The following is a 22,894-nucleotide window of genomic DNA, read 5'->3' on the forward strand; positions in this document are numbered from 1 at the left end:
TGAAGTGAAGAAAGCCTCTCTGGGTTGGCAAGGTTGGCCTTAAGTCTAATTGGGTCGGTGGGCCCAAAGGCATACAGCTATTGGTTTTATATGGGTTACCTTTGTTGACTTCCCGCAAGGTATCACCTAAGAAGCCCACTGGGACCAGAACGGCTAAACCACAGGGGCCCAGTACGGGCTTGCCCACGGGTGCCCAGTACGGGCTAGCCCACGGAGGCCCGACACGGGCCAGCCCACAAAGTCCCGACACGGGCCAGCCCACAAAGGCCCGGCACGGGCCAGCCCACAAAGGCCCGGCAAGGGCTAGCCCACAGAAGCCCGGCACGGGCTAGCCCACGGAGGCCCGGCACGGGCCTGTTCAAGGGGATCCAGCGCGGAGCCTTGTGGGGCTATGCAGTAAGCCAACTGGGCAGCCCTTGAGGGTCCCCCCTGATGCCGAGTTGCAAATCCCGCACATATCCCACGTCGGGCCCCTATGGGCAGCCCGTGCTGGGCCCGCAAGGGCCCGCAGTTCAGAGCCCCATTTGTGCTACTGGGGGAGCTGCTACAGTGCCTGTTCATTGGAGAGTGGGAGTAAGCAAAAGGAGATCGCATTAGGAAGTAAATTCCTGCCTCATGACCGTATCTCCTGTTCACGACCATAGCTTTTGTTCGGTTGTTGAAACCGAAACCGGATCACGATTAAATTGAGTTATGAATAATTTAATGGTTACACTGGAAAACCAGGAAATAGTTCCTACATACTGATGTCTAAACATTCATTTAAAAGACGGAAACACACGACCAAGATTTTGGTGTCTGTAGACCTTTTAGTTAGTTGTATCAATATGTACTCGAGCAGAGTCATTACTACTTGTGCCAGGATAGCATTACTATCATGGTATTTCATCTTTGTAAGAGTACACATTAGCAAGTGTCAGAAACTCAATGTTCCTGCAAGTCTGCTATGCTTCTTCCATCACACACTGTACTCTCTGCAGCACCCATTGTGTACAGCTGTGAAACAGTGCACACCAATTGTTAAAACTGAGATTAGACAGTAGTCTTCTAGTTAAGGGATCATGATCTTTACGACTTGCTTTGTTGGTCTAAGCTGCTTTACTTCTGCGCAATCGTTTCCTGTAGAATCTAGCAGCTTGAGTGAGGGTTCACTTTGTTTGCAGGGCAATGTGCTGCTTGAACGTTGTACCCCAGAGTGATGTAGATTGTACATGTTGCTGTCGCTCAGCTGGGTAAATTTTATGGGAGCTAGTTTCTGGCGCTGTTTTTCTCTGCTGTTGCTTTACTTACAGATATCAGTTAATTATCATTGACCCTGTGAGTAAGATGGCCTTACAAAACATTTCTCAGTTACCTTCTTCAGGCATGCTGCTACACAAGAGAAATCTGGATGCTCAGGAGCCTCAAGACAGTTTTAATCCAGAAGGCTCCACACCCAGCACCTAGCACTTAGGATTGGCAAATTAGGTAGAATGTAGTCAAAATGTGCGCTCTGAAGTAGTGTTCACATCATGAGCCTAGTCCTTCTGCTGTGGCAGCAGGTTATCAAATGTTTAGTTGGACAATAACGACCTACCTTTACACTACTGTGTACCAACAAGCTATTTCATGTTAATAGTGCGGAAAAATTACAAGAGTAGTGAGAAAATATTGCCTGACAAACTAGAGGAAGCCAGATCTGTTAAGTGTTGCAGTCTCCAGCATGCATATCACTTATAAAATCATAAAGTTGAATGCCACAAAGGAACAAACACAGGAAGACACTGAGACAAAATGAGCGAGCGCCTTTCTGTCTCTTCTGGGTGTCTTCCTGTGTTTCTTGCGTTGCGCCGTTCAACATTGTGATGAACCAACCAGCCCACCAGCAAGTAATTTTGAAAGGCAACTTTTGACACTGGACAAGAACCGCAACAGGGCTGGCCGGCAAGTAAATTTAAATTTGTATTTTTTTGCACTCTTTTCAAAGCTGCTTGTTACTGTGGTACTGACCTCTGTTGGATTTCTGTTAGCCTACTTTGAAAGTAACTTGCCTCTCACTACAGCATTTATAAAGTTTCAATTGGTAGTGATCCTCGCTACTGTGCTTCATTACTGAGATCTCAAGCTTAAAGGCACTTGTCTGGTCTGACATTCATGCCTTCAAGTAAATTTTGCCCACTTTAGAAGCTCCTATGTGGCCAAACTTTGTTAAAGAATCTTAGGATTGCTGTGTTTTCACATGTCTATCTTGACTGCTTATTCGAGTGTCGCTCAATAAGCTAGTGTTTGACAGAATATTCGTACTGTTTGCAGATATATACAATCAATTTTTAGTTATTCTAATGATCTAGCTAAGTTAATAATTTGCTCATTAGGCTGAGTTCATAGAGACAACTAACGTTATTTTGTCTTTTGGACGTCTTTATTTGTGATATTTTGACAGGTTACTTAAAGCTGCGATTTGGGAAGTTGGTAATGATTTATTGTTAAATACCGCCGAAAGATACGACATGTGAAAGAAAGACGCGCAACACAGGCACTGCCTCGGAACTGATTTTTGATCGGGAAACTCTCCTTATAAATTTCTCTTTCAAGAAAAGAACGCAGGAAGCACCAAACCTAAAGATGCAAAACAAGTAAAAACAATCCTACTAATCATACATGACTAAAAAAACACCGCCACGTCGCCTTGGTGCAGCTGCATGTGAAAGTAAACTTTCACCTAACTTTCTGACTAACTTTTTAACAAGAACCTTTCTTTCTGCTATCACCTAGCATTCTACATTCATGTGTGCTTGCACAACAGCGGTGTTTTTTCACTGTCTTTTATGAAGAGTCCTGTTGTTTACTTCTTTGCTTTTACGAACGATGTGTTTTTTCTGTAAAGGAAAACTTATAAGGACAGTTTCTCTCATTGAAAATCAGTTGCGAGTCAGCATATGTATTGGTTGTCTTTCTTTCATATTTCCCGTCTTCCTGCGCTGTGTAAAAACGAATCTTCCTTTCTTGTGGGAGCATCCTCTCCGTGATATTTGTGCCCCTAATAGGTCCTCTTCTATGCTTATTTTTCCTCATATTTTCTTAAAAACTCCTTTCTTAATAACTGTACTGTTAGGATTGCTGATTTTGCTAGATTCTGTCACCCTATAATTTCTAAAGCTTATTTATTTAATTTGAAGTAAAAATGTTTGGTAGACAGGCTACTTGGTTATTCAGAACAGTTTGGAGAGGGCAGAGTTTTATTATGACAGAGATAAGCTATGTTTGATCTGAAATTTGTTTTGTTTGTAATAGTAAAGAATCGTTTCTTGTGAATAAGCTGTGTTTTACGTGTAGAGTTCCAGAGTTGTTTGAAGACGCGAGAAGTAATGTTATATTTTATGCCAGATTTATTGCCTCAGGGCATAAATGATGGGCGAAGGTGTAATGAAAGATGTAGAAATGATTTATTTTTATTGAAAAAAACACTAGCTCATTTTATGAAGTTCAGTAGAGAGCGATGGTATGGTCCCTGCGTCCATGCAATTTATGAAGCAGGGTTGCTCGGTTAAAGACCCACTACCTTCAGGTGCCGGATTCTTGTAGGCTTTTGAGCAGGGCAGTCCCACAAAAAAGTGGTGAATGTCGGCTTCAATGTCCTCGAGTTTACATATCGGACACCCAGTCCGAGCAAAGAAATCTCGGTACTGAGATGACTTCCAAATGACGGCAGGTGTCAGGGCAGCCCCGACCCGGATCCTCGAAAGCACAACCTCCTCTGCACGGGCAAAACCACGGGGGAGGTTTACCGCACACGGAGAGACGAGAGCACGTGTGCGGCACCAGAGGAGTTCCTTTCTTGATTAAAGCAGGGATAAATTGTTCAAATGAAGGCGTCGAGACATTGATAAGCTTGGTGTCCCGAGGCGGGTCGTTAAATTTGCCTGACTTCGAGATGTCAGAAGAACCCGTGAGACCCACTCAATACGTACCGGCTGCGGGATGCGTTCTGCGAGCCGGTGAATTTCCTGACACATCTTTGGACCGCGGCAAACACGTCGTAGCAACCGGGCTACTTGAAGGGCGCCAGTGCGGATGACAACGTGGGCCACAGGCAGCATAGCTGTGGCGGCCACGGAGCCGAGTGCTTCTTGAACTGCAACGAGCTCAGCACAAAAGGACGAAGCGGGTTCCGTAAGCTGAAACCCAGCGGTTTGATTCAGGGCAGGTCTGCAGGGGCAGGAGATTGCTGTTGTTGCTTCGCAAGCCTGAATGCTTCCGTCTTCGTAGAAAACAATGGATTCTTAAGGCAGGCAAGCATCTTGTTTTCAAATTTCTGGCGAAGCAACGATGCTGAATTAGCACACATTTGTCAGCAATTCTCTGTTGGCTTTTTGTAGCTGAGCCATACAAACTTCCATGGTTGAGGAACTTGCGTTGGCGGCTGAACAATGGAGTGTGACGTTGCGTAAGTCCCCAGTGCATGCGTGGAGTGCGATAGACTGTACTTAGGGCAGCGCGCATCACGGCGCTGCTGCACCAGCTCATCAATGGTATTGAGCTGCGTATTCTCGTGTAAAGCTATGACCGGTGTGATGCGTGGAAGGCACGTAATGGTCCTCATAACCTCTCGGTTCACTGATTCAAGGCGATCCCATTGGGCTCTTGTTAGATGTTTAAACTGGGCTTGACAAACAACACGTGGCTGAAGAACTGCCCTCACCAATAGCCCTGCAAAAAACGAGCCTGCACAACTCGTTTTAGGAGCTATTCTTCTGATCAACCCCAAAGTCTAAAAAAATAGTTTGCCTTTTTTGCCTGAGAAAGCCATGCAGTCGCTGATCCTGATTGGTGAATCATTAAGCCAAGGATTTTCACACTCGAACTTTAATGTAGTGGGGTGCCTGATAGACAAAGACGCATTGGTCTTATAGCAAGTTTACGGCGTCCCCAGTGGTTGGCGACCGACGTGTATGTTGTTTTATGCACGGAAAGCTGAAGTCCGAAGGATGATGCGTAATTAGAGGTAACATCCAAGGCAGATTGAACGTAAGCCTCTTGAGTACGCAGATCTTGGTGAGTACTCCACACTATCATGTCATCAGCGTACTGCAGAAATTTTATGTGACGATTGTCATGTAAGCGCCAAGCCAGTGGGATGAAAATACTAATAAATAACGTCGGCGACAATAGTGATCCCTTGGGCGCGCCACAGAGAGGAACAAATGATCCAACCGCTTCACCGCTGACGCATATTGCAAATTTCAAAAAACGGTTCGATAAAGCTACGCACTCTCAGCGGGAGATAAAACCTGCCAATGTAGCTCAGAACGGCTGCGTGACTGATGTTTTTTAATTGGTTTTGGGGGCAAAGGAAAATGGCGCAGTATCCGTCTCATATATCGTTGGACACCTGAACCGCGCCGTAAGGCAATGGTAAAGGAGGGAGTGAAAGAAGAAAGGGAGAGGTGCCGTAGTGGAGGGCTCTGGAATAATTTCCGACCACCTGGGGATCTTTAAAGTGCACTGACATCGCACAGCACACGGGCGCCTTAGCGTGACTGATGTTGTCATATGCATTTTCAACGTTCTTTGCTTAAACGGTACTCACATATTGGCTGCGTGTAGATGACAAAATTGCAGATGCCAAGACAGCCAACCCGTCCTTTGTACCAATAAATGGACAAAATCCACTTTGTGCTCGGTGATAAAAACCATGCTGCTCTAGCCATCACAACAATCGTGTGGCTAGCATTTTTTTCTACTAGCCTGCACAGCATAGGAGTTAAGTTTATCGGTGGTAAGATTGCAAGGACCGTCGGAGGTTTTGCTGTTTTCGGAATAGGAATCGCGACAGCTGATTTCCAGCTCTCAAGCACGATGTCTTCCAGCCACTTTGTTTAAATTGTCTAGTAGTTAAGGAAGTGCAAACCTACTAAAGTTCTAGTACACCTCGTACTGAATACTAAGGTTTCACTACTCTTTGTGCTATTTTTTTAGGTTTTGCAGCGTCAGAGAGCATTTTAGGTTTTAAAAGGGTGTCAATTTTTTGTCAATGCGGTTTTTTATTGGTGTGTTTGATATTTCGGCACAATCACCACTGGAGCTAAAATTAAATGAAAAGCAGATACCCTCTTTGGTGCACTTTTAACCTAATGTTCATCATTTTTCTGCAAGGAGTAAGTGATTCCTAACGAAGCGTGCAGAATTAATGCGGCTGATATCACGAAAAGCGAAATGATGTTGTTGCCAGTCTGTGAACAAAATGTATTTTTTTTAAACTGGTGTTATTATTGCAGTTCCTTAAGTGAAGGCCTCCATGTGAAGGATGTTGCACAAGTGATTTTTAGTCGCTAATGATTAGCTGTCAGTTCGCCGAAACGCGCCACGCCTCAGATTAAGGGAACTACAATAGAGCCCTTTAAGGACATCTAACAAATCAACAGTGCTGTTGTTTACCAGAAGTCTATATCGTGCTATCCAACTTTCGCTAGCCTGCGTATGCTTAAAAACCGTTTCGGGGAGGACGATGCTCTTCTGCCCATTTGCCTCTCGCACGTTTTCGCATTTACCTCCTGCAGCAGCTCGATGCCTTTGGCCACCGAACCCAAACTTGCGATATCAAATCCTGGCAGGTGCAGCGCCAATTTGGTGGTGGTGGTGATGGTAAAACTTTATTGGATGCACTGGGACCGGTTATAGAGGAGAGTGGACGGTTTGACCGCTCCCTTGCCTGGTCCTCATTCCCGGACACCTTTGGCGGTAGCCGCTGCCAGCGCTTTTTGAACCATAGCCCTCTGAGACTCCAGGTCCCAACAGCTGGACAAGGTCGCATCCCAGTCCTTTCTCGTTCAATGATTTACTCTCTTTATTTGGGGATTTTTCTGGCAGCCCCGTATCTTAAGACATGTGTCTGCCCACATCTGACATGATTTACAGTACCCTGAAAAAGGTGGGTCAATGATTTTGAGAATAGCAGCGCTCAGAAACGACCCTGTTTTAAGCCTTCTGATGTGTCGTTTGCTCAGTTCTATCATGGCCCTTGGCGTGCTCTGGGAACGTCTGGCTACTGAGGTGTAGATATGCGGTAATGTCCGCATATACGGTAAGCGGATTCGGTACACGATTCCAGACAGAGTCTTGGAATTCAGTGGAACTCCGGGAGGGAGACGCTCGAGTGGCTATGTGAGCAGCAGCGTTCCCTTCTATTCCCTTGTTTCCGGGCACCATACCAATTGTTCTGTTCACTGCACTGACCTATGTTGCGCATTTGTTAAAATTTTGCTGGCAAGTGGCGCTATTCTTCCGCTTATATAATTCCGACAGGCATGTGGACAATAAGAAAATTGTGCGAGGCGCCGGAGTGAGTGGCTGCCAGTGCTATCGGCACTTCCTCGGCTACCCCAACTTAACTAGTTTTCACCGAGAGTCAATCCACTTGCTTCCCCTCGTGATGACCACAACGAAGCAGTTGCCCTCTTGCGTAGGGTTCCGCCACGTCTACATATTACGTGCCATTTTTGCTGCCGCAATACTTCTCTATAGTTCTAACTCTGGCTTCTCACCTACCTTGATTGTTCTAGGCATGCATGTTTTTTACACTGATTTAACTAGTAGTTTATCTCTAAAGTCCTTGGGAATACCCCTTCTGTCTTCTGTTGCTGTTGGCAGCGCTTATTGCAGATCCTCAAGGAGTCGTGTATTAAATTTGTCGTTGATAATCGCAATATTTGGCTTGTTTGGCGACCTTCGAATAGTTCTTCCTGTGCGTTATGCATTCCTAGGTGGAGAAGGTGCTCAGTGGACGTCTTGGAGGGGAGTCGAAAAGCCTTCTTGGCGGCTAAATACATAAGCACTCGTGTGCTGTGCTACTCATATTCCACGTTAAATATCCAGAGGTAGAGGTAAATAACAAGAGGTAGAACGGCTAACCTGGAGCCGTCCATTCCTGCATTCCACACAGATGACATGCAGGAGCACAGTTTAACCAAACTAATCCGAAGCCCTCCGCTGCACCTTGACAAAAAGCGGTCATGCAGCTTCGGGCTGTTAAACTCTATTTGCCAATCATCTTACTTTCTACATTTAACTACAGGAGGGGACTTCATTGGCAAGATTCCTCAAGAGGCTGCGTATGTTCATACTGATACATTTTCACGGAGGAAAATATGCTCACGAATCTCAGTGAAGCAAACAGGGCAGACCTTAAGGAACAAACACATGAAGCAAACAAAGGAGCAACTACTCCTTTGTTTTCTCCGTACGTTGGCGCCACTTCGCAGTTTTGAAAAATGAAGGGGCTAAGGAGCTGTAGTTACATCAAAATTTTCCGCTCCATGGGGGCTTGCCAAACAATATGTAGACTAGTGAGGGTTACCATTCCTCAATCTCTCTCGCAAGCAGCACCATTACAGGTGTTTAAAATTTCTTGAGATTTATACTGTGTAGTTATCCTGTGACATGGCAGATGTTAGGAAACACCGGGCAGTAAAACTATTTTAAGAGATCAGTGACACAGCGAAAGAAAATTATTTATTGTGATCTTGGCCTCCACTCAGAAGCTGCATAGAGCTGTTGACTCGAAAGTTTTCAGCAGCGTTGGAGACTGAACATGTGGGCACTCTTAAGTCAGCTTTCCCGCGGTTTTCGATTGAACAAAGAGCATTCCCACCTTGCTGCAAAAGTGTGCAATGTGTGAAGCATCTGTGCAGAGGCCTTTTGGTGCTTTTACTGGCTTTCTCTTTAAACATAAAATAATTGCTCCCAGAATTCTGCTCCTGGCAAGATCGGCGCGTTCGCATGTGCCTGCTTTTTCGCGTTGTGCTGTCTAGCATTCTATTTTCATGTACAACGAACGCCGAATATTCATTGTGCAGTATGAAAAATCTCACTTGAAAGTTGTAAATAGTTAACTAAGTGATAGTGTGAAAGATTATCGCCAATATTATTTCATTACCTGTATAAACAAACGCAGTGCACACCAGTGATGTATTCTTCATGAAATAAAAGTTTTTATGGCTACATAGACGTTCGCCCTGCGTAGTTCTTGCTTTTTCCAGCGCCTATGCACTCAAACAAGTGGCAAAGATTCGGGGCGAATATTAAGCAGTTGCTACACCAGCGTCCAGTGGCTTCCAGCTGGCTCATGGCTTGCTGGGTTTGATTGACATTCAATATCGAGCAAGCCATGAGCAAGCTGCAGGCCATTGGACGCGGGTGTGTAAATTCTGGTCAATATTCTCCAGGAAGCTCTCAGGTTTACGAGAGTAAAAAGGAGAGGAATCCGAGACAAAGCCGCATTATTACAGCATGCCATTGGTTACTGTTTACTGTCATATAGAGAGAATGCACATCGTTCTACATGAAATGCATCTAAATTGGTTAAAAACGATGACCGCACAAATTATTGTATGTTCATGTGTTCATCGTATTGCAAGCAGTCTACCACAATTCCCTGTACAATGAACTTTAACCAACCTGCCCCATTCTCGCCGTGTAGAATGCGCGTGACGATGCCGCTTCGGGAAGACCTTTGTTCTTTACTAACATTGCGATACGGTAATGTATGGCATAAAATCAAGATTCTCATGCCTTTTAGGTTGGTAATAAGGGAGTAATTACTCATTTGCATCCAGCCACGCTCAACCATACAGCTCTAAAAGAAGGCTATTGCACAACTTTTTTAGAAACTTCCCAGTTAAGTTCGTCCCGGTCGGGGGTTTGAGCCTGGGACCACCGCTTCACCGGAACAGTCGCTCTGAAAATTGAGCCAACCGGCACGGAAAGCTTATGGTAGAGAGAAAGTGAATAGTAGATGAATTACAAGAAAAACGTAAACTGTTGCCAGCTGCGCTAATTTCGGCGAATAGTCTTAATTTCTCGGAAATGGCTCAGGTCCTCTGAAAGCGTAGGCCGCTTTCGACTCTAATTTCGCCTCCAAGGCAAGGTCCGCGGAGGTATCGCTAGAATCCGCCCAGCTTTCTTTCCCAGCGGAGCGGAATTTACGAAGTCGAAACCCGCCCTTCTTAAGCGGTGAAATAGGGACCTTTCTGGAAATGATATCGGTGAAAGAAGCGCCAACGTATAACTATAGAAAGGCAAGAAAAAAAAATTTTATTAAAACGAAGTCGCTAGGCAGGTCTTGTGTCAAGATGATTCCGTAGATGACGCCAGCTACCCCACCGACGGGCTGTAGCTATCGAGCATACAAGCGCAGAAAGGGGCCAGGCGGCCAGGCGAACCGTCTTGTGGACGAATTATCTGATGGGGTGTCGGATTTACGGAGCCTCTAGGGACCCCGAAACATGGGTGTCAAGGAGGGCACTCACCCCGCCCCCCAACATATTTGTAGAGGGGGAAGCGCCTGCCTGCCCCCTGCCTCCAATTTCTTCCACTTGGAGCAGATTTCTGACAATTGAAACACTTCTGTTCTAGGACTCTTTTCATGGAAAGCGCAGTGGGGCTGAGCTATTTTGTTTCGTAGCCTGTTGCGAACATTTCGTATATGAATAAGCTAAAGCAATGATGTCCCAAGAGAAGTCGACTGTCTGTCCCATGTGTATTATATAATTAGCAGAGATTAAACTTTGCACAAATTTTTCTAATGCAGTTGATCAGTCCTCGTGTGCGAAGCTTCCAGTCTATAAAGCTTCCATTCCAATTCATTTTATATTGCCATGAGTATTTGCACTGTTTGTTCGTTCGCACTCAAAACCACTGGCACGCGGCTTTATCATTTTGAATTGTGGCCCCAGATGCAACCAGACTTATCTCCATTGATTGTGGCTAGGTGCGAATGCTTCCACATTTTTCCATGTTGTTGTAGTTTGTTTTGGTTCTTTATCTCGAAGGTTCTTTGTCTCCTTTAAATTGAGCGCGGCCAAGAGCTGCAAGCATTCAGTTCGATGACCGCCGAGCACGCTTGTGTGTAGCCGTCATCAAGTCATTCAGTTCTTTGTGGGCGCGAGTCAACCCTTAAACAGTTTTTTCAAAGCTTTTTCTTTGTCTTTCTGACTGCTGGAGTGTCGTCCCCACATCATGACAGTTTGCATCAAAATTTGAACATTGAAAAATATTTATTTCCAAAAATTTTGTAAATGAGCAAAAAATACCTAACAAAATAAGCTCCAAGTCTTGCCCCCCTCAAAAACAAGTTAGGGAGTCCTAAGAAAGCTCCACATTTAACCTTCCCTTCATCGTCAAGACAAGCTGTCATTGGGTGTGATCACAATCCGGGGCCTTGTCTATGGCTTTGTCTTTTGCATTAACGTTTGAGTTGACTTCCTTTTGCCTTTCAGTTGAGGAAAGAAGTCGTAAAGTGTATTTGCCAAAAAGGTTGTTTATTCAGGACAGAACGCTATATGTCGCTACATCTCGCTATATCGCCCACGCATATTGCGCTGCCTCTTTACGTGGTCGACCTTGACCTTGCTACACTCCTTGCTGCGGTAGTGGAACTCCTGTAAGCTTTTACGCTCTCGGCGCTGACGCATCTTGCGTTACTGCTTTACGTGGTCGACCTCGGCCCCTCTTCACTCCTCCTTGCAGCGGCGTACCCTCCGTTGTGTTTTGCGGTCGTACCTTTGGCGACGTTCCGTCTGCCCTTAAGCGTGGCCGTCCTCGGCACCGCTTCAATCCTTCTTTATCCTCCGTGGTGCCAAGCGGCTTGCAGGTGTGGTGCCTGAGCTTGAAGACGTCCTCGGCACCAGCCCCGCACCTCTGGCAGGTCAGCGGGTACCGGCGGAAGTGTATGACCTCCTCGTGCCTCCTTGCATGGACGCGTTGCCTGAATCTCTTGCCACACTGGCCACACTCGTAGGGCTTCTCGCCACTGTGGATCATCATGTGAACCTTGAGATGGTCCGGCTTGGAGAACCTCTTCTTACACACATGGCACATGGACTTTCGCTTGTCAACATGGGTACGCGCGTGCCTGATGATATCAGCCCTGCGTACATGAAGGGTAAGAATAAGCAGAATAAGAGACGACTAAGAATTTCTGCTCCGGATTCCTCCGTAAGTAAGCACCTTTAGCATATCATGTACCATGTTACCGTTATCGGTACCGTACCATTGCACCGGACCAATCAGCGTGCATTCACAGGCGGTAGGCGGCCTGGCGGTACTTCGATAACGGTAACGCTGTACTTGGTAGGCGAAAGTTGTCTAGTTATGTCTGCACATCTCTTTCAAGGCTATGATTTCGCCAATGATTTTCACACCTTCCACCTCTATCACTGCCGCGGGTGTTAGGCGCATCTTTGCCTGTCCCTGACGCAGCTCTTCCGCGTGAACGATTGTCTCACGCTGACACTCTTTCCGCTACTGTTGACATTTCCTTCCTATTTCCTTGCTAAGAGAACCTCGCTTGACCCATACTTCGGTTGTAATGTGTGCGACTCAGCAGTAATGCTAATTAGGCTTATTGAGGACTTTCTGAGGCACCACAGCTCAGTTCAGCTCTGCAAGTTCTCAACACGCATGCACAATATCACCCTCAATTCTCTAGCGTCCAGTAAAGATCAGCGCTTATGAGGGGCTGGCCACGAGGCGACCAGATTTCGCGGGCGGCTCGTAGACTTGCGCCAGTCCTCGTGAGAGGCCTCTACAACAAGCACCAGCCGGGCCATTTCGTACACAGGAGATTTGATCAATTTTGACACCGAAACAGCGGCTTCAGACTAGGAATTTTTATACGGAGGGGGTCGGCGATCAACCAATAATAGCGATTAGAGAAGTTTGAATAGCAATCACTTGGCGTGTCTCGCTTGCCTAGCAGATCACGGGGCAAGCGTTACCAGCCCAATCTGCTCTTCACAATCTGCGCTGCCACGGTGAGTACAAAACACCCAGACAGACTGTGCAGTTGATACGTTCTGCGCGTACTTGCGCCAGCTTCACAGCCGCATGGACCCAGGCATGGCAGATGACTGTGACGCACGAGTAGTTTGCGGCAACGTGTCGTTATTGGGAAGCTGGCCGGACCGGGTGATTTCGTTAACACCAACATCAATGAGCCACGAACTGATGAAGCATTGTTAGTAAAGTACGAGCACTCCCAGACTGTCAGGAACATTATGAAGATCACGAAGCCGAAGACGACCTATTGCCTCAACCTTTATTAGGTATGTCACACCCTAAAGCAGATTGCTGGCGACAAGCTTCTCGGTGGGGAGAACATGACCACCGTGGACAGCTTGGAAAGCACCTTGATAGGGCTTGCTTTCAAGTATCAGATGCACGTAACTCCCAAACAGACTATATGTACTTTTTATCTGCTTTTTATAACATGGGTGTAATATTAGAAGTTCACATACAACGAAATTCGGATACAACGAACACAAACAGTACAACCGTCAGGCTCGTTTGGACTGTAACTGTTAGCTTCCTGGAAAAAAGTGGGCAGTTTCTTGATGGAATAGAACACAAAACGCGCCACACAAGTGCGAAGAGACACTTTCGAGTGTGCTACTGCTACTAATCATGCTGATGGCTGCATCCTGCTGTGCCCGAAAATCGTGTCGTTCAGGCATTCATTGTGCACTGGTACGGGGACTTCACGATTTGTGCTTTCTAACATATTTATGGCTTGAAAAAGTGGCTAGTCAGCAGAAAGCACAGTTTCCGAGTTGACTAGCCATGATGGTGTCAAGCAAGGAACGGCACTGTAAAACAGTTTCAGGCCTACTTGTGACTGCTCTTGTTGGGGCAATGCGTGCCACGGCGGATTCCCTCCGTCTTATGCCAGTGTTTCCGCCGGGTATGCGTTTCCGACTTGTACTGCGTAGAGAAGAGGTCACCGCACTTCTCACAGGCATGAAGCAGGCTGTGCAAAGGAACGATATTGACGTCCTCTGAAAAAGAACAGAGCAGTGCGAGGAGCGAATGAGCACATGTAAAGTGAAGAACTGCCCAGAGAATTCAGCGTTCTTAATGTGTACCGTGGCAGTGAGGAAAATGCCAGCCGTAGTACTTTTTCACATCAGCTCCTTAGTATCAATTCGGTGCATGGTAGTTTCCTTAAAATAGTAATAAAATAGTACAAAGGCAGTGTGACGGTACTAACCCGCACAGATCTGTCAATACGTATTATAACCATTCATTCTAAAAAGACAGTGCCTTTTCTGGAAGCGCTATCGACCAGCTTCGTGTCGGTACACACACATCAAATGAGGAGTTCTCTCACAAGGTTGAGGTCCTTTTCATGCACTACGAATATATACATAAAAAGCAAGCATCCATTATCTTTTATCCACAATTTAATCTTCCTGCTTATTAGGCAATGTTGCACTGTTCCTTCACCAATTCGACCAGATGCCCTCACACAAAAAGGTCCGCCATCCCTGCTGACATTCAAAGTGTTCATAATCAAGCATAATTGAATTAGCTTAGACTTGACGAGGTAACGGAAGAAGCTAGTGAAGAGGAAGTCCATTAATGAGTTAGCAGTAAGAAGAAAATTCAGGATATCGCTGCCAAACAGATATTTACCTTTAACTGATGAAGACGATCTTAATGTACATAGAGTGGACGATAATCTGACAGCTTTCATTACGGAGTGCACAGTAGAAGTAGGCAGTAGGTGAGTTCAACAGGATACCAGCAAGCTTTCTCAAGAAAAAAAAAGTTTTATTAGGAAACGCCAAATCATGAGGGTGCCTTACTCTACCGACAGAATAGAACTAGCAGAACAATCGAAGTTAATAAATGAGTGCAAGGGGTTGTAGCCGACATAAGGAAATTTATTATGCAGAAAATCGAGCATGCTCTGAAGAACGGAGGAAGTCTAAACTTCGTGAAGAGGGAGCTAGGCATGAGTAAAAACCATATGTATGCGTAAAGAGACAAGGAGGGAAATGACGTCAACAAATTGGATAAGATAATAAAATTAGCAGAAAAGTCCTATACAAATTATAAAGTAGCCAATATAATCACGACATTAATGAGAGAGACAGTAGCCTGCACCAATGCGTCATCTCGCCAAAAATGAAAGAGGCAGAAAAGAAAGCCTTAGGAGGGATGCAAAGGGGAAAAGAAACAGCTGGGGATCACGTAACTGCAGATCTGTTGAAACACGGAAGGGAGATTGTGCTAGAAAACCAACCAACCTGTATACGCAATGCCTTAGGACCTCGACCGTACCAGAATTTTGGAAGAACGAAAATATCTCCATTTATAAGAAAAGAGATGCCAAGGACTTCAAAATTTACAGGCTGCTGAGCTACTCTCTGCTGCATACAAGGTATTTATAAAGGTATTTACCTCAATTAACCAAATGGTCAGGCAGGTTTTCGTAAATGATACTCCACAATAGATCATATTCACCTTAATGTTCAGGTGTTAGAAAAATGCGCGAAATATAACCAACCAATATAAGTAGCCTTCATTGATTACGTGAAAGCGTTTTGACTCAATGGAAATCTCAGCAGTCATACGGCATTGCGTAATGATGGTGTAGAAATGCCTTATGTCAAAATACTTTTACCTCAATTAACCAAATGGTCAGGCAGGTTTTCGTAAATGATACTCCACAATAGATCATATTCACCTTAATGTTCAGGTGTTAGAAAAATGCGCGAAATATAACCAACCAATATAAGTAGCCTTCATTGATTACGTGAAAGCGTTTTGACTCAATGGAAATCTCAGCAGTCATACGGCATTGCGTAATGATGGTGTAGAAGTGCCTTATGTCAAAATACTGGAAGAGCTATGTAGCATCTGCACGGCTACCATAGTCCTCCACAAAGTCAGCGAGAAAATTCTACTAAGCACGGGTGCCAGGCAAGGACACACGAGTTTGCCAATGTTATTCACCGCCCGTTTGCAAAAGGTATTGCAGCTGATCCGGATCATAAGAGGGAAATAACTAGAAGGAAAATGATGGGGTGGAGCGCATGTTGCAGGTTCTTTATATCAGGAATGGCAGTTTACCAATATCCCTCAAGAGAAAAGTGTACAACAGCTGTATCTTACCGGCACTCATCAATGGGGCAGAAACTCGGTGGCTAACGAAAAGAGTACAGCTTAACTTAAGGACAATGCAGCGAGCCATGGAATGAAAAATGGTAGGTGTAACGTTATGAGACCGCAAGCGGGCGCAGTTGGTGCGGGAAGAAACGCGCGTGAATGATATCTTTGTCGAAATCAAGACAAAGAAGTGGGTTTGGGCAGGGCATGTAATGCGAAGCCAATATAACTGCTGGTCATTAAAGGTAACGGAGTGGATTCCAAGAGAAGGCAAGCGTAGCAGGGGTCAGCAGAAGGTTAGGTGGGCATATGAGATTAAGAAGATGGAAGCTATATGCTGGACACAGCAGGCAAATGACAGGGTTAATTGGAAAGACGTGGGCGAGGCCTTTGTGCTGCAGTGGGTGTAGTCAGGCTGTTGGTGATTATGATGATGAATCAGGCATATCCGCAACTTGCATACGCTATCAACCGATTATTATCTAGCAGCTAAGGAATGCAGGATAAGTTTCTCCTCACCTCCGTTCAACGCCCCTGGTTCTCTTGGGTTCCCCAGCAAACTTTGGCGAATGACGTTGAATATCTAACGAGCATTTCTTCGCCTGGGCCGACGTTCTTTAGTGTTCGGTAGTAGATGTCTCCGTTCACGAACAAGGCCACGAGGTTATGTCTACGCTTGCTGGGAGAGTAGTTCACGTCGTTCATCCAGTGGTTGCGCTGTTGCGGGCGGCCGTCTACCACGAAGAACTCTCCACATCGGCGCACCTGCACAACACAACGTTTCAACCGTCTAAATGTTCAAGTCAAATTCTTTCGCAACCGTGCTCACGGGAAATAATGGACGCAAAAAAACTTGGCGTGAGTTTTATGTGTGCGGAAAAGGGCCAGTATTTCGTGTTCTAATCTTATACCTCTCTCAGGTGGGCATTTCGAAGGCCCTCGAACCGACCAGTGTACTCACTCTAACGTTACTGAGCGCTGTTACACTGACTGTTTCTGTGGCCATCAAGGCACTGTCAGCGCACCGTGTACCCTGGTACCATTACTGAAGTACCAGAAACTGCCACCGCCTGCGAGCACTTTGGCCCGAATGCTGCAGACACGCGCGCAGCTTACCGGGTGCCATCTGGTAAGCCCTCTAGGGAGATTTTTGTCAATATGGAACTAACAAATATACAGCCTATTTTGATGATCATGATTCTGACTGAAAACGTTCATGGCGCAAGGGCTCTGAGGCCAAAGTACACTATGGAACAATGTATTTTGGTCTACTGACAATGAATTTGGCGGAAAAAAAAGGACAGCCCATGCCACCAAACACTGCAGTCCGTATAGTGACATTGTCAGCGATATAAAAAAACCAAAATCAGCTTCCTTAAAAGTGCATGAATGCTACTGCATTCAGCTTGTCCAAGATAGTGGAGTTCATTTCAAGATTATTAATAATGTTCAAGTAAATAAATTTTTTTCAACCTTTTAGCTTAGCCTTCAGCTTATGCTAAAGCTTCCAGCTTTGCTTGGGAGTGCGACTCTTGTACTGTACGCGGGACGGTTTAGGGTGCACCAGCACTGGTAGCCATACCTGAGATTTCGGGAAATTTTTTCAGGAAAATAAAAAAGACCTTAATGGTGGAACTGGTCACTCAGCGATGTCGCAGGGTTATGTCTCTCTTTTCGCGTGCCATAGAAGTTTGGCAGAAGGTTGAGGCACTGAAAACCATATGTTAACATGCTTACACATTTTTTCTCTTTTTCCTCTAGCATTATAATAACTCGGCCCGTAAGTGAAGCGTACAGTATAATACAATGACATTGGAAAGCGCGCATGTTCGTTCAATCCTATATATGCGGTTTGCAACTGTAATCATCCACTGCAATCTTTCCCTATCACACAACAAAGGCACGTTTTCCAGCATTATCGGTCCCAAAGAAAAAACTCACCTCGAATGCACTTGTAAGTCCGGGATAGAGTAACAATGCGAGCAGCGTAGTGCTCAGGTGTTTCGAACATTTTCTATAATAGCCTTAACAACCCGAGTCTGAGTGTTCTACACATTGGCCGAGCAAGCTTACCGGCCAGGTGCAGCCGCCATTTTCGATGTCGTCCACCTTTACTCCCTGATACGGGCCGAAGTGCAGTCCCTTGGGCAGCGCCTTCAACGTGAACACTCCCACAGGGCAACCATTGACTGTGGACTTGCCCAAGGTCAGTAACTCGGGCAAGCTCTCACCGACGAGACTGGCATCTTGCGATCTCACCTGCGTATATAATTCCGCTGCGTTTACCAGCCGCTCCACTGCAAACTGGGGGCTGGGGTATACAGGTTAGATTTTACAGCGCTGATTGTTAAAGCTAGGTCGTCGTCGTCATCCCGATGCGAATTTGCGATTTAATGTCCGGTAGCCGCCTACCCCCTCTTTCAACTCCCCCATCAAAATAAACGTACGCATGAAAATGGGTTAGTCGGGCAGCCCGCCATAAGAGTGAAATTGGCGCTTCTGAAGTTTGGTAGAGATAGCTGCACCGGCCGAAGCTTGTGCCCACCAAAAACGCATGAAAATGTGTACACGGAGGGACGATTAAGTATATATAAAACATAAATTACCAGGCACTATGATTTGGCGAGTGATCTGATACGCACATGAGGTGATCAATTTTTGTACAGAGTATTGAGTTCAAGCAGGTTTCGCTACGTTTTTGAAATGTACTTGACATTTTTTTCAAGATTTATCCGATTTATATCGTGCTTATCTAGAAAAAGCTATCAAAATGCAGTCGAACCTCGTTAAAACGAAAGAGTTGTCAACGAAACAAAGGATATAACGAAGCAAAGATGTTCCCATTGGATCTTCGGTCAACACGTTCTATAACAAATCTATGTCTATAGCGAAGTGACTGCCGAGCCTTTCAACGTCGTTATAACGAGGGTAAGCTGTATGCCTTACGAAAAGCTCTTCCTACCGTAAGGAAAGGAGGCAGCGGCGGCCGCACTAAGCAATGCCAATTGCAGCTAACAACTACAGTGAAACTTAACAACAATCAGGAAATTTTATAAAATAACGGCAGTTGATAATTCATCGCGCTCGTTCCATGACGTGCGCCAGCGTAGCCGGCATGACTGCGTATATGCGATCTGTATATCTCACAACACTTTTTTTTTTCAAGTCAATTACTTTACCCCGAGTAACGAGTAGTGAGCATTGTCTCTTCTCTCGTCCGCAAGGCCGACTGGCACATTTAATTCGTGCACGAGTTTTCCGCTCCGCACAAATGCGCAGGCCGGAACTCCGGTTTGTCTGAAGACGGTCGCTGCCTCACCAGTCACACTGACGATCGAAAACAGTCTAAGGGCATTTAAGATTAGCGCGCAGAATCTGCAGGTGCAGCAGCAAACATTTGGCGATGAATATGGCGCTGCCACGCATTTGCTACGGTGCCAGAAGGCAGACCAAAGATCACGAGATTGTGTCATGCAGCGTGTACCGCCTTAAGGAAACTGATGAAGTTCAAGACGCCCATCCGCCGAAATTTTGGTGCAACATATTGAAGCCTAACTGTTCAAAGTTAATCCAGAAGTTCAAACTGGACGCCCTCATACCTGATGATATTTGTATGACCCACACAATTTCCTAAGCGCCCCCCGCGGTGGCTTACTGGTTATGGCGCTCAGCTGCTGACCTGAAAGACGCGGGCTCGATCCCGGCCGCAGAAATTGAATTTCAAAGGAGACGATACTGTAGAGGCCCGTGAACTGCGCGATATAAGTGCATGTAAAAGAACACCAGGCGGTGCAAATTTCTGCAGCCTTTCATTATGGTGCCCCTGATATACCCTTACTCTCTTTGGACGTTCAACCCCATATAAACAAAGTAAAACAAATTTATTAAGCCTTTAAAACCAGCTCAGGCCATCATGTTTGACTATGCAGTGCAGATCAAGGCAAAAAGGGCAGTGTGAAGATGGAATGCTGTCCTCACCTCATTGGGCTCGACAACCATAGGTTCCTCTTCTCCAGTGGGGACACCTTGGACGAAATGCATGAGGACATGAATAAGGTGTGGCAAAAACCGCAGGCGTAAATGCTAAATGTGGGATGCTTAAACGAAGCCGCTTTGCACAACATACACCCATGTATTTATCAGCTGTAATGAGAGAATTCGGCCCATCATGTTACACACGCATCAAGCGCACCACCAGCTCTTATGGGGTCCATGTCGTTGCAAGTTTATGGAGCCTGATCTGTCATTCCTACATCGCGGACATTGCAGCTGTATTTGTTAGTTGCCTAAACGTGTTTTCTTGGGGCAATTCTTAATGCGGTAATATTGGCAGCCTAATCAGAGACAAAAATGCGTCTTCGGTCTTAAAATTCGCTGAACGTCAGGAGAAAAGTGATGTCACCAGGACAGATATTGGCATTGGCGGGAGAGAAGTGACGTCACCACTCTGGAAATTACACCACTGCCGGTAAAGGCATTATTAGCGCCTTTCTAACGCTGTCGCAGTACCAACACTATGTGATTAGGGGCCGCTGTGCAATATTTCTCTGCATAATGCTGCAGACATCTTAACCGCGTTCAGGAAGGAAGGGCGCAGAACAGAAAAAATTGTTTACATCTGCCATTACAGCAAGCCTTCGAGTAACGGTAAAAAGACCCTGTTACGCAATGTGAAAGAGAAGGCGACATTAAAACACGCACAAAAAATTTTACATATAAATATTTACTTGATGATCTGAAGAATCCTCTCATCACTAAACTTTTACAACGAAAATATTCTACTCGTTAAGCCTTCATGGAAAACAGCGAAATGAATGATTTATTTGGGCAAAATATGATGCTGTGCTGTAATTGAGCTGATGGCAAGCGCTGTGCGTTATTAAAAACTGAATTGAGTGGGGGACCTTTGTAGTTTACCGTTTATTAGCTGATAGCAGGCCAGCTTTACGCAAACACTAATAGGCCTGATTTTGAGCTTTTGCCATTCATAAATTTGGAGATTAAGTTCGTTTGTACTTGGTTACTATCAACCTTACAGCGCGCCGCTGTACGTTTCCCAGTTGAGCTGTTCCCATCTTCTATAAAAATGCAAATCATATATAGCCAGAATTTAGCCAGCCAATATTCTCGGAGCTTTTTCCTAGAGTGCCAGGTGCCCCTTTTTGGTTGAAATAAAGACTGATTTTATCTGATACTTCTCAATTTAATAGCAGCGTATTCAATTTCAGAGCCTGTAATTATGCCAAAAGACGTCCTCCTCCCTCACCAGCTCCGCTTTTTAGAACGGAGGTCTCCACGGAACTACGTCTCAGAGAAAACCAAAACAAACCGCGATAACCCTTCACGTCTTTGTCCTTCGATGTACTGTCGTCTCGTAACTATTGTCACGTGGTTGGCATGACAGCGAGGACGCAGGTGCGGATGTAATTAGACAAAAGTCTCTCGGTAAACACGAAATGTTTATGAGGTGAACTAGCACTGGCAAATACAACTCGCTGACGGTGAAGAGCAGCAGGTGTGCTCGAAGGTCGACGAAGGTGAGGATAATCATCGCTCTAGGCAGCGCTGAAATTAAAAAGGTTACTAGGAACCTTCGAGATAAGGTCCCTGAATAGCTTAGTACAATTTTGAACATAATAAAAACACCTTTGTGCGACTACAGTTATTTCAGGTGAACCTTTCTACTCTAGGCTGCGCTGAAATTAAAGAGGTTACTACGAATCTTTGAGATAAGGTTCCTGAAAAGTTAAGGACAACTTTCAACATAATGAAAACACCTTCGAGCGACTACAGTCAATTCTGGCGAACTTCTCTCTAGGCTGCGCTGAAATTAAAGAGGTTACAACGAACCTTCGAGACGAGGTCTTTAAAAAGTTTAGCACAATCACCAACTTAATGAAAACACCTTCGTGTGACTACAGTTATTTCAGGCGAACCTCGTCAAGTCTCGTGTAACAGAAAAAGACAGGAGCGCGTGCTCGTGGCTGTGTGCACGGAGCATGAACAACCACCGCATTTCTATCGTGCTCGCACTGCATTAACCTTCCAGTGAGCGTACCATAAACGCGAAAAATGTGGCGCCTTCCCGTTGCACTGTTCGAATATCTTTTGATCGCACTTTTACTTGGGTGGCAAGAAAGGCCGACACCATCTGGAAGACGTTGAAGTAATGAGCGTTAGTTGTTTTGTTTACTAGCCGAAGAAAGCGAAGAAGAACGCTCCACTCGTCTCGAGAAACGGAATGTAATGCCCTTTGAAACGAGGTGGAAATCCACCATGGTAGGCTACACGTGCACGCACAAAGCCAAGCTGACCTATCGCCGCCTAGCGCCATCTATCAGAGAAATTACGGTGCACGTGTACTCATTGCCGAGTTACATTCCTCAAGATACTTAAAAAACGGAATTTGCTCCTTTGGGGGGTCAAGGTGGGCCTAGAGTTCGGCTTGCGGTGCGATATGGTAACACTTCAATTAGTAATTGCATGTATACAGTGTTTATCGATCATTTATTTGGGGTTTTCTTTCTATCCTACAACCCATAGAGTTTTATTTGCCTATCAAATTCGGTATACAACTGTCCCCAGATGGGTGCCAGTTGTCGGAGCAGAACGAATGTATACATGTATAGCGGTCCTGTAGCAAGACAGTTTTCCTACCTGCTTTAGGATATTTTTTGGTAAAGCATGAAAAAGGGATGAGAGGAAACAACCAATTTTAATGGCCGCCATCTTAGATTCGAGAAAGGAAAACTATGCCGCCAATTCACCCCCTGACTTCATACTCATATATTTGCAACTCTATCCACCATATTGCACCATGACGTCACCATTAGCACGCAGCAGGTGGTTGTTTCTATCACGCTATTGGAGATGGCGCTACAGGTCTCAATGCGAGAAGAGCTGTTTTCTAGTTGCAGCAACAGATAGTGCTTTGATCTTATAGTGGTAGGAGAGCTCATGAATTCTC

General features: G+C 45.4%; 2 protein-coding genes across 2 annotated transcripts; both read right to left on the bottom strand.

Moving 5' to 3' along the window:
* Window positions 1-11,338: 11,338 nt before the first annotated feature.
* On the bottom strand, window positions 11,339-13,807 carry LOC144112368 (zinc finger and BTB domain-containing protein 41-like). Its single transcript, XM_077645218.1, has 2 exons — window positions 13,646-13,807; window positions 11,339-11,905 (listed from the first exon to the last, which is right to left on the bottom strand). The coding sequence occupies exon 2, from the start codon at window positions 11,854-11,856 to the stop codon at window positions 11,428-11,430; it is 429 nt and encodes a 142-aa protein (XP_077501344.1). The 5' UTR covers window positions 11,857-11,905; window positions 13,646-13,807; the 3' UTR covers window positions 11,339-11,427.
* A 2,645-nt stretch (window positions 13,808-16,452) lies between these two features.
* Window positions 16,453-19,788, bottom strand: LOC144112364 (histone-lysine N-methyltransferase set-17-like). The gene is made up of 3 exons (XM_077645211.1): window positions 19,766-19,788; window positions 18,001-18,238; window positions 16,453-16,692 (listed from the first exon to the last, which is right to left on the bottom strand). The coding sequence occupies exons 1-3, from the start codon at window positions 19,786-19,788 to the stop codon at window positions 16,453-16,455; spliced, it is 501 nt and encodes a 166-aa protein (XP_077501337.1).
* Window positions 19,789-22,894: the final 3,106 nt, after the last annotated feature.

Source organism: Amblyomma americanum, unplaced genomic scaffold (assembly GCF_052857255.1).
Source record: "Amblyomma americanum isolate KBUSLIRL-KWMA unplaced genomic scaffold, ASM5285725v1 scaffold_73, whole genome shotgun sequence".
NCBI lineage: Eukaryota > Metazoa > Arthropoda > Arachnida > Ixodida > Ixodidae > Amblyomma > Amblyomma americanum.